Raw genomic sequence first — 11283 nt, forward strand, 5'->3', positions numbered from 1 at the left:
AGACAAACGCTAGGCCGAAGCTTGCTCTTGAGACAGAAGACGGTGAAGACAGATGCTGCGCAGGCGCAGTCAAGCCGCTCCACTCTCCCGCCTCCTCCCCGCCCCAAGTCGCAGGCCCGCAGCGCAGTCAGCTGACGCGGCGTCTCGGAGGTCACGTGACAGTGGGCGGGGCTACGGGCGCAAGCGCAGATTGTGCGCGTCTGGATCAGCTGACCCGAGGGGGCGATTTGGCTGAAGTAGGCCGCAGTCTGCCGCCTCGGAGTCGCCGCTGCCGGCGCCATAGCCATAGCCATGGCCAGTCAGTCGCAGGGCATCCAGCAGCTGCTCCAGGCGGAGAAACGGGCCGCCGAGAAGGTGTCCGAGGCCCGCAAGCGTGAGTTTGGGGTTGAGGCAGCCCGGCGTGGTGCGAGTCCAGGGATTGCGGCTAGGCCGCGAGGGGTGGTAGGTGCATTAGGACCGAAAAACTGCGGACTGGGCGGGGGAGGGGGATGGTTACAGTCGGGGAAGCTTGTGTGACTCGCAGCTCTCCGGATCCGAACCTCTGGAAGTCTTCTAGGTCGCCTGAGAGCTGCGATGTGGGCTAGTAGATAGGGTGTGGAATCAATAATAGGTGGATGACTTTCTTAGGGTCTGGGAGGCGAATAAAATGGGTTATTCCAAACGGAAGTCGTTGTCTCCACCGTTTACCGTGTTACCCAGCCTGGAAACAGTCCTCTTCGCCACGTCTCAGACCCTCCCTCATTCGCCATGTTTAGTCACTCGGCAAGGCGTTATTTGTTCACTTTTCTCCATCTCTGCAGCCAGCATCTTAGTCCAGGACGCCGTTTTCTGAGAAGCCCATAGCAGCCTAGTTGATTAATTCCTTAATACGTGCCAAACGCAGTACGCCGTTCATTTGTGGTCTTTTATTGCAGTTTTCAAAGCCCCAGTGAAGGAAGCAGCTATTGGGTAGATTAATTGCGGCTGAGAGGAGGGCTAGAGTTGAGAAATGAGAGGTTACTAAAGAACTTAATAGGAGGATCGAATCTAATTGTTGAATGGGAGACTTCCTCCCTCCAATTCATTCTTCTCACTGTAGTCAGAGTCATACATCTCAGTTGCCACTCTGATTTCCTCCTATAGTCACCAGACCTTTAGTGTCTGCAGAATAAAACCTAAATTCCGTAGGAGGGTGTAGGAGGTGTTTTTGAATCAGGCTCGCTCGCTCTTCTCTAATCTCTTAGGTATTGCTTAAAGACACGTAGGTTGATATCACCTTCAAGCCTTTGCACAGTTGGTTCCTGATTGGAAAAGCCTTTTCCTAGTTTACTCTCCTTATTCTCAAACACATAGTCTTCCTTCAGATCTTAAAATTTAGGCAATAGTTCTTCCAGGAAACTTGCCCTAACTTGGTGTTTACTCCTCAGACTAGGTTAGACCTCCTCCCCAAATGCCTGTTTCTGTTGTCACAGTGCAGTAACCTGTTTCTTTATATGGCTCACTTACTAGAATAAGCTCCTGGATAACAGGAACTGTGTCTAATTAAACTTTATTTATTCAGTTTCCCATCTGGTGAGATGTTTCTATTCCTATTTTACCCATGGGAAAGTTGGGACCCAGAGAAAAATGATATGACCATACCCTGGGACACAATATAGCTGGGGTAAAAATACCAAAAACTGGTAATCTCAGTATTCTCTTGATTTTTTTTTTTTTTTTTTTAAATCATAAGATTTACACTCTTCACCCATACTCAAGCCTGGCTCTGGTACTTTTTCAATTAGGGGTCATATGATACTTTGTATTTCATTGAAAGAGCTTTTTTTGAGGGGGCTGGACATAGGAAGAAATCTTGTCGCTCTGGTGACTGGAAAGTTCTGTGTTGCTCATGGAGTATTCTCATCATGCCCTTGATGAGTATTTCCAGAATGACTTCTCAGAGTATGTCTTGTGATGGATCATCAGCAACAGAAGTTGTATCTGTTGGGAAATGTGTGAGAATATTTGGGGAAAGTGCAGAAACAGTTACTTGGCATATGGTTAAAAATGATTGAGTGCCTTGGAGGTAGGGGTCGTGATTTACACCTTCCTTTTTCCTGTCAGACCTGGTGCAGGGACTTGTATATCTCCGGTAGCTATAACATAGTGATGGAAAGAAATTGTTTTAAAGGAGTAAATTTATGTCTAATATATATCTCAGGATTTGCAGTAGTTAGGAATAGAATTATTAACACCTACAATTTGAAAAAGTTACTGCCTTTCTTGATTTGTAATCATGGTTGACATGCCCAGTTAGGAATTGGAAAGAGACATACATGATGCAGTAAAATGGTCCAGCCCAATTTTTCGTGAAATCATTGTGTCATTGGAGTGAAACAGCAGTGCTGGCCTGTACGTGTAAGGCTCTCAACAAAACAGAAAAAACCAGAGTTAAAAGAAATTACTTCCTGCTCAAATACTTTTTGGTTTTCTGAGAAGCCAGTCAGAATTGAACTTTGAAGATGTTTGCTGACAGGGAGAGAATGGTTTTCTGTGATTGTGGTTTTCATTCTGTCTGCCCTCTGATGGATGAGGATAGTAGGCTTGTGCAAGCTTCCTGACGGGAGGGACTGGCTGTGGGGAAAACTGGATCTTCAACAGTTAGAACTGGACATGGGACAACAGACTGGTTCAAAATTGGGAAAGGGATACATTGAGGCTGTATATTGTCACCCTGCTTATTTAAATTACATGTGAGTACATTATGTGAAATGCTGGGCTGGATGAATCACAAGCTGGAATCAAGATTGCTGGGAGAAATATCAATAACCTCAGATAGGCAGATGACACCACCCTTATGGCAGAAAGTGAACAGGAATTAAAGAGCCTCTTGATGAAGGTGAAAGAGGAGAATGAAAGCTCATTTAAAACTCAGCAAAAAAAACTAAGATCATGGCTTCCAGACCCATCACTTCATGGCAAATAGATGGGAAAATGATGGAAACAGTGACAGACTTTTATTTTCTTGGGCTCCAAAATCACTGTGGACAGTGACTGCTTTCATGAAATTAAAAGACACTTGTTCCTTGGAAGAAAAGCAATGACAAACCTAGATAGCGTATTAAAAAGCAGAGATTACTTTGTCTAGTCAAAGCTGTGGTTTTTCCAGTAGTCATATATGATGTGAGAGTTGGACCATAAAGAAGGCTGAACGCCAAAAAATTGATGCCTTTGAACTGTGGTGCTGGAGAAGATTCTTGAGAGTCGCTTGGACAGCACAAAGAGCAAACCAGTCAATCCTAGAGCAGATTAACACTGTTACTCATTGGAAAGACTGATGCTGAAGCTCCAATACTTGGGCCACCTGATGTGAAGAACTGACTCATTGGAAAAGATCCTGATGCCAGGAAAGATTTAAGGCAGGAGGAGACAGAGAGGACAGAGGATGAGATGGTGGATGGCATCATTGATCCAATGAACACAAGTTTGAGCAAACTCCAGGAGATGGCGAAGGACAGGGAAGCCTGGTGTGCTGCAGTCCATGGAGTTTCAAAGAGTCAGACATGACTGAGTGCCTGAACAACAGTAACAAGAAAATGGTTTACCTTAAGTAATTAATTCGGGAAGCCATGGGAGTTGGGAGTGATTGCAAGTGGTGTTGTGAAAATGTGGGGCTACTGTGTAATATTCAGGCCAAGTTAAAATTTGTTGGTTTGGGAAATAATCTTGGCTTTCTTGGCCTCGAATGTATAGCTGATGAGGAGGATGGCATGTGGAGTATTGGAGTAGAGGTCAGTCGGAGCAGATCCTAAGTGGTGGGCCCTAAATAGTACTGGAGAAACCTGGAGAAATACTCCTTGAGGGGCTTAGTCACCTTTTGGTTGGTTTAGACTAGCCTCATTTAGTATTAATATCCTGGGGTTATCACCAGTCCAAAATTCTGTTGTTAATCAGGAGTTGTTGCTGCTGCTGTTGCTTAGTCTGTAAGTGGTGTTTGACTCTTTGCAACCCCACAGACTGTAGCCTGCTAGGCCCCTCTGTCCAAGGGATTTCCTAGGCAAGATCAGGAGGTGGAAGGTTAAATTCAGTTTCATTCATCTACATGGACTGTGTGGGATTTGGGCAGTTGATATGCAATGAATTATAAGTTTTCTTTTATTTTTTAATTCTTTTTAAAATTTTAATTGGAGGATAATTGTTTTACAATGTTGTGTTGGTTTCTGCTGTACAACAGCATGAGTCAGCTAGAAGTATACATATATTCCCTCCCTCTTAGCTGCCCTCCCAACAGCTTGCTTTTAAGATGCAGAATGTCTTTCACTCTGAATTAAATAAGTGTTCAGACTGATTGCCTAGGACCTCCCACCCCACCCCACCCCCCAATTTGTGTATCTGAGAAGTTGGACAGAGAAACTTACTGATCTTGTGGTCCATTTTAATAGAGACTCTGACAGAAGCTAGAGAGTTTTCCCAGCTGTCTGTTAAACTATGCTCTTCTAGAAACCAGAGCCTCTGTGTTTCCTCACTTAGATGTTTGTACAGTCTTATGCCCAGGGCTCCATATCTGAGAAGAATTCCTTCTCAGAACATTTCTTGCTTATTTCCTTGTGCACAGGCATGGATGTTAGTTTCCAATATTACATCATCTGTTTCATTAGTTACAGTTTAGGTTGACGTCCTTTGGGAGCATATTAGCCGCCTCGGTAAGCTAGCTGAGCTCTGATTGTAATGAGCAGCATATTAAGTGTTTACTTCTCAGGGAGAGAATTCCCCAGATGGCTTATGTCGCCCATTTTATGTTGATTCTTAGTAGTTGAGGTTGAGAAAATATTCTGGCACATTCCAAAGTGTTTTGCATAATTTTTACAGTCTGTTAGTATAGAAGGTGGTCCTTTTTATCAAGTCACTTCCCAGTGAAGTACAGTCTAGTTAAGTACAGGAGGCAGGAACCTCTACCATTGGTTAGCTCTCAATTCCCTTTCTCCCTCTTCCCTACACGTGTCTCTTGAGACTGTATCTTCAAACTTTTGTCACTGTTTATGGTTAGAATTTACCATCTCAGTCTCTGCTTCCTCTTCTTCTTGTCTGTTAACCACTTCCTTTGAAAACAGGAAAGAACCGGAGGCTGAAGCAGGCTAAAGAAGAAGCCCAGGCTGAAGTTGAACAGTACCGCCTGCAGAGGGAGAAGGAGTTCAAGGCCAAGGAAGCTGCGGTGGGTCCAGTGAATTTTCATTATTGCCTTAGTTTCCTGAGGCTTCCTTCCTCTCCTTTTCCCCTTAGGCTCCCAAAAGAGCATAGCTCAGCAATTCTGATTCTGGTAAAAATTTGAAAACTGGGTTATTGGATACTTAGGCAGAATCCCTCAGGATGATTAGTTTTTAACATTTGAATTCTAGTCTTCACTTAGATAAATAATGAAATTATTAATGGATATTAAATATAGATAACTTTATGGAGATATGTTATTTAATATATATTAAATGTAGATAATATTAAATATCTTTAGATGGTGAACGTGTGCCAGATGCAGAGGATCAGCTGTGAACAGAAATAGACATGGTCCTTAGCTTACAGTCTGGTGGTCAGGGACACTCAGTAATAAAACACAAGTCACGCAAATGGACAACTGAAGAGGACTGCGATGGTCATAAACATGAATTCCATGGAGCCCCGCTTTAGTATAGATAGTAACTTACCAGTAGAGGCTAGACCACGATGCACGTGATGCATATAATAATAGTACAGAAACAGATCACAGAAGGTACAGAGGAAGCAGGGGGAGTTAGGGAAAAGGTAAAGGATGGAAGAGGCTTTATAGAGGAAAAAACCTCCATCTGGACTTTTGGATATAGGTAATAGAAAACAGCTCAAGCTGGTTTAAGCAAAGTGGAATTTGTCAACCTACATGATTGGAAACCCAGGTAAAGACTGAGTTCATTTTGATCTATGAGCTTAAATAATGCTTTCAGGGCTACTTCCATCTCTCCTCTCTGCCTTTACGGGCTTCATTCTCAAGTTCTTCATTGTGGCCTACTAGATCCAGGTACACACCCTCCCAGGTCCAAGTCCAGATTAAAGGGTCATGCCTCTCTCTCAGTAAGTAGCTGAAGTTTCGTTCATCTTTGCACTGGGCAGTGACTGCTATTTAAACTTAAAATGAGTCTGGGTCTCTTACTCATGAATTGGTGCTGTAAGTTGTCAGACTGCCCACAAGACAGTGTAGAAATAGGGGTGGCCATCTTGTCCTATTATTGCATTGAAGCTGCCATTGCTTATAGTGATGGCCTCGTGCATGAGATGAGTTTTTCTAGCCGTATTCCATTGTAACTGCTTCACTTTTGTGACTTCTGAGGTTTGCTGTATAGTTGACATGTTCATAGAATAGAGGTAGTGGATTTTTCCGGCCCCCCCCCACCCCATTGAGTAAGGATTATGGACTTTTAAAATATGGGTAGGCGGCTGAGCCAACCATTATGAAATGCTCCAAGGTATTCCTACAGTATGAACAGTGATAGTATGAAGAGCCCTACGTTTGAATCTCTGCCTGTTCACGTGAACCTTTTTGAGTGAAGGAATGTAATTAACATATGTAATGAGGTGACAGCAGCTTAGGTGTTGGAAAGGGTCAGGCACAAAAAAAGTGATGCCTTAAGAACCTGATGGGTCACATTCTGATAAAGTAGGTGCAACAGTTAACAATGAGAAGACAGTAAATGAAAGTTTATCACTGTGTGAAGTTCTAAATAGAAACTGAAGAGGTAAGACATCAGTGCACCAAAATTTCAAGCAATAAAACAGCAACAGTGAGAGGATAGTTCCCTTTTCACCCAGACCTGCAGTCCTCAGAGATAACCACTGTTAACAGTTTCTTGTGTATTCTTCTAGAATGTCATGTGTTCATAATACTGGTGAATCCACTGCTGAAGTGCTAAAACATTAACTAGTCATAGTAAAACTGTATATTCCTCCTAAATTGCATCTCCCTAGTGTTAAAATACAGAGACATTACTTTGTCAACAGAAGTTCCTCTAGTCAAGGCTATGGTTTATCCAGTGGTCACGTATGGATGTGAGAGTTGGACTATAAAGAAAGCTGAGCACCGAAGAATTGATGCTTTTGAACTGTGGTGCTGGAGAAGACTCTTGAGAGTCCCTTGGACTGCAAGGAGAGCCAACCAGTCCATCCTAAAGGAGATCATCAGTCCTGGGTATTCATTGGAGGGACTGATGTTGAAGCTGAAACTCCCAATACTTTGGCCACCTGATGCGAAGAGCTGACACATTGGAAAAGACAATGATGCTGGGAAAGATTGAGAGCAGGAGGAGAAGGGGACGACAGAGGATGAGATGGTTGGATGGCATCACCAACTCAATGGACATGGGTTTGGGTAGACTCTGGGAGTTGGTGATGGACAGGGAAGCCTGGTGTGCTTTGGTTCATGGGGTCACAAAGAGTTGGACACGACTTAGTGACTGAACTGAACTGAGTGTTACTTTTTAAGAGGTTTTGTTTTTTTAAATACCACATATATCTCTCCCTTTTAAAAGTGCACTAGGAGATACTACTAACCACGAGGCCTCAGTGGTTGGGTCTTCAGGTTCATTTCAGTCTCTGGTTAAGGCTGCACATTAGACTCTAGAGAGAAGTGACTGTGTCCCTCTCCGGGATAATTTCCCAGGAGTGGAAATGCTGTGCAGTTTGTTTACCTTTTGTTCAATGTTGAAAAGTCAGCCACCCAAGTTGACTGTATCAGCTTCTGCTCCCACAAACCATGGGAACGCTGACTTCTCACATGCTCTTTGGTCACAATGTTACATTTCCTGCTGCTGATCATTATATTTATGATGAAACTGGGTTTCTTCAAAAGTCTGAAGTCCGTCAGTTCAGTCACTTAGTCGTGTCCGACTCTGCAACCCCATGAACTGCAGCAGGCCAGGCTTCCCTGTCCATCAACAACTCCCGGAACTTGCTCAAACTCGTCCATCGAGTAGGTGATGCCATCCGACCATCTCATCCTCTGTCATCCCCTTCTCCTCCCGCCTTCAATCTTTCCCAGCCTCAAGGTCTTTTCCAGTGAGTCAGTTCACATCAGGTGGCCAAAGTATTGGAGTTTCAGCTTCAGCATCAGTCCTTCCAATGAATATTCAGGACTGTTTTCCATTAGAATTGACTGGTTGGAACTCCTTGCAGTCCAAGGGACTCTCAAGAGTCTTCTCCAATACCACAGTTCAAAAGCATCAATTCTTTGGTGTTCAGCTTTCTTTATAGTCCAACTCTGACCTCTATACATGACTATTGGAAAAACCATAGGTTTGACTAGATGGACCTTTGTCGGCAAAGTAATATCTCTGTTTTTTAGTATGCTGTCTGGGTTGGTCAGGAAGCTGCTTATTAAAAGTCTGAAAGCTGCTTATTAAATGTTCATCCTGATGTTCCCTCTGTTGTCATTCCCCGAATCTAGGCTCTGGGATCCCATGGTAGTTGCAGCACTGAAGTAGAGAAGGACACCCAGGAGAAGATGACCATCCTTCAAACCTACTTCCAGCAGAACAGGGATGAAGTCTTGGATAACCTCTTGGCCTTTGTCTGCGACATCCGGCCGGAAATCCATGAGAACTACCGCATAAATGGATAGAGGCAGAAGAAAAGTGCCTATTGCGTGGATTGGCGTTTTGAACGCCTTCATGGAACATGAGGCTTCATTTAGCAAGGCTTGAGTTACATCTTACGAAAAGGCATTAAATTATTTCTGTATATTATATAGTAGGTCCCTTCACTTTTTGCAGAATCACCAACGTGGATTCTTTGTACAGGCTTGGAGCTTATCCAAAGATGTATCTTTTTACCTCATATTTCTTAGAAATTTAATGGATATATGTTGTCTGTTTTCTATGCCTTTTCTCTCAAGCAGCATATTATCAACACTGACTTTTTCTTTCTTAGATAGTTCTTTAAAACCCAATTTTCCTAAGAAAGAAAGGGATTAAAGCATTTTTTTCCCTAAATCTTTCTTTAAGGTCAGGGGCTTTATCTATGAAAAAGTAGTAAATAGTCATTTGTAACCCATGTTAAACAACAGCCAGCCTTAAAATAGTCCTTTCCAACTAAGGGTTAGAACAATGGGTCCTAGTGTTGGGCTGCTGTTAGTTTCTCTTATTCACACTTACTAGGTGGTAGAATTCACTAACTTGTTACATTTTACTACTTGTGTACTGATACTGTACTGATAATCATTTAAAAGTAAAGACTGTTGTGCGTTTTCCTCCTCTCAGCTGCATGCTCTTTGATAATGCAAAATGTGCTTTGACCCAGATGTTCTTTGACCCAGAATTTCACTAAGGAAATTAGTACATGCATCATACACACATTTGCGTGCATACTGAGAAAATATTCATGGTATGCACCTTAGCAGGAAGGAAATCACTTGTGACTTCATCCAGCAGCTGTTTTGAAAAACAGCAGTCAACTAGTAAGCCTGAAGTTTGCCTTTTCTCGAGAGCCCCCTGTTCTGGGGCAGCCTTGTATTTCCTTATTGGTGGGCTAAATGCTTAGTGTGGAACCTAAGGTAACTTCACACTAGCACTTAAGAATTAAATGCCCCCAACCCACTGTAGTGGAGATGGTAATGGCAACCCACTCCAGTATATTCTTACCTGGAGAATCCCATGGACAGAGGAACCTGTGGGCTATAGTCATGGCGTCGCAAGAGTCAGACATGACTTAGTGACTAAACCACTACCGCCAACCCACTGTAAACTGATAGTCTTTGGCGGGCAAGATGATTTCTGGTAGGTGGAAACAATGGAAAGAACATCATCCTGAAACTAAAGGAGAATTAGATGACCTTTTAAAAATGTATTATTTTTGTTTACCCCGGATGGTTTGTTCTCTGGGCGCTTCCGTCTCCAGTTGGTCCCTTTTTATAGAGTTCCTCATAAGAACTTTCCATATGAGCGTTCCTGTTTTTTGGTGTTCAAGCATTCCAGTAACTGCTTGTCAGGTGAGCGGTGCTGACCAGATTGGAGTCCCATCCTCTGCCTGCTTGACCTTGATTATCATGGGACACGGTCCTCTCAAGCCATGTTCTCAGCCTCCATTTTGCAGCAGTGTGCTGCCTTGCTTTCCAGTCTCTTGCTGGTTACTCCCCTTTTCCTGAAGTCTTGTTCTTGGATGTCTCTACATCCATTTCCTTGTTGAGACCATCTACATTTCGTGGCTTTAATATCATCTATATTGAAGACCCAAATTTATATCTCCAACTGAAGACCCAAATTTATCTCTAACTTACCTCCCCTGAACTCAGAATTCTCAGATTGCTTATTTGATGCTTTGCTTTGACAGCTGATAAGCATCTCCACCCTAACTAATGTGTCCCAAACAGTACCTGGATTTGTTAGGCCTTTACTCCTGGTATGGTTAAAGAGAGAACTCCAAGCCTCTACCTAACTGCAGATACAGATTTCCCAAACTGGAGGACTACCAAGGAGAAACGTCGTGTGTTCACTAGTTAAGACCCAGTATCTTCAACTTGGTGTCCACCAGTATTTTTACCCTGAATCTGTAGGGTTGTACTTACCTGACTGCTTGACTCTTAACCTTCCAGTTACAAGCAAAAGGGGTGTAATCTAGGCTCACAAGATGAGACACGAACAGAGCTTGGTGCGTGAACTAAGGGACAGGAGCCTAAAGAGACTGAAGAAGGAACTGAATGTAAAGTGAGCAGAAAAATACTTGGCTGTAAGGGGAGAGCACAAACGGGTGCCCAGTGGCTGTTGGGGGAGGTGGTTTGAGGAAGGCGATGGCAGGTTTAAATGCTTGTGGGTGAGGGGACAGAAGGAGGGAGACTGGAGATGTTCCCGGGTGGGGAGAGAGCCCTGAGGGAGGCCAAGAGACTGGCAATCTTGGTTGTCAACCTTGACTGTACCCAGCAAAAATGGTGCCTGCCCCGGCCCCTCCCAGGCAGTGGAACTGGTCTCTGGGAGTGGGGTCTGGAGTAACATTTTAAAAAATTTCCCTTTGGGGACTTCCTTGGTGGTCCAGTGGTTAAGACCCCACACTTCTAATGCAGGTGGTGTGGTGGTCAGGGACTAAGGTCCTGCATGCCAGCTGGGAAGTGTGACCAAAAATAAATTTCCCTTTGGAGGTGTGACTTGAGAAAGTAGCATCTGGTAGGTTCTTCAACCTCAAAGACACGCAGATATGTTGGTTCTGATGTAGAATGAACCTCAAGACATGCCGAACAGTGTGTGGTTGGTTCTCATTGAGAATGAAAAGCTAAACACACCTGTATTTCCATATGCAGAGCATATGACTGGTGGTTATACG

At 43.6% G+C, this 11283-nt stretch overlaps 1 protein-coding gene across 1 annotated transcript; it reads left to right on the top strand.

Moving 5' to 3' along the window:
- Positions 1 to 157: 157 nt before the first annotated feature.
- Positions 158 to 9229, top strand: ATP6V1G1 (ATPase H+ transporting V1 subunit G1). The gene is made up of 3 exons (XM_027550617.1): positions 158 to 373; positions 5070 to 5170; positions 8420 to 9229. The coding sequence occupies exons 1-3, from the start codon at positions 292 to 294 to the stop codon at positions 8591 to 8593; spliced, it is 357 nt and encodes a 118-aa protein (XP_027406418.1). The 5' UTR covers positions 158 to 291; the 3' UTR covers positions 8594 to 9229.
- Positions 9230 to 11283: the final 2054 nt, after the last annotated feature.

This window comes from Bos indicus x Bos taurus, chromosome 8, assembly GCF_003369695.1.
Source record: "Bos indicus x Bos taurus breed Angus x Brahman F1 hybrid chromosome 8, Bos_hybrid_MaternalHap_v2.0, whole genome shotgun sequence".
In the NCBI taxonomy this organism is placed as follows: domain Eukaryota; kingdom Metazoa; phylum Chordata; class Mammalia; order Artiodactyla; family Bovidae; genus Bos; species Bos indicus x Bos taurus.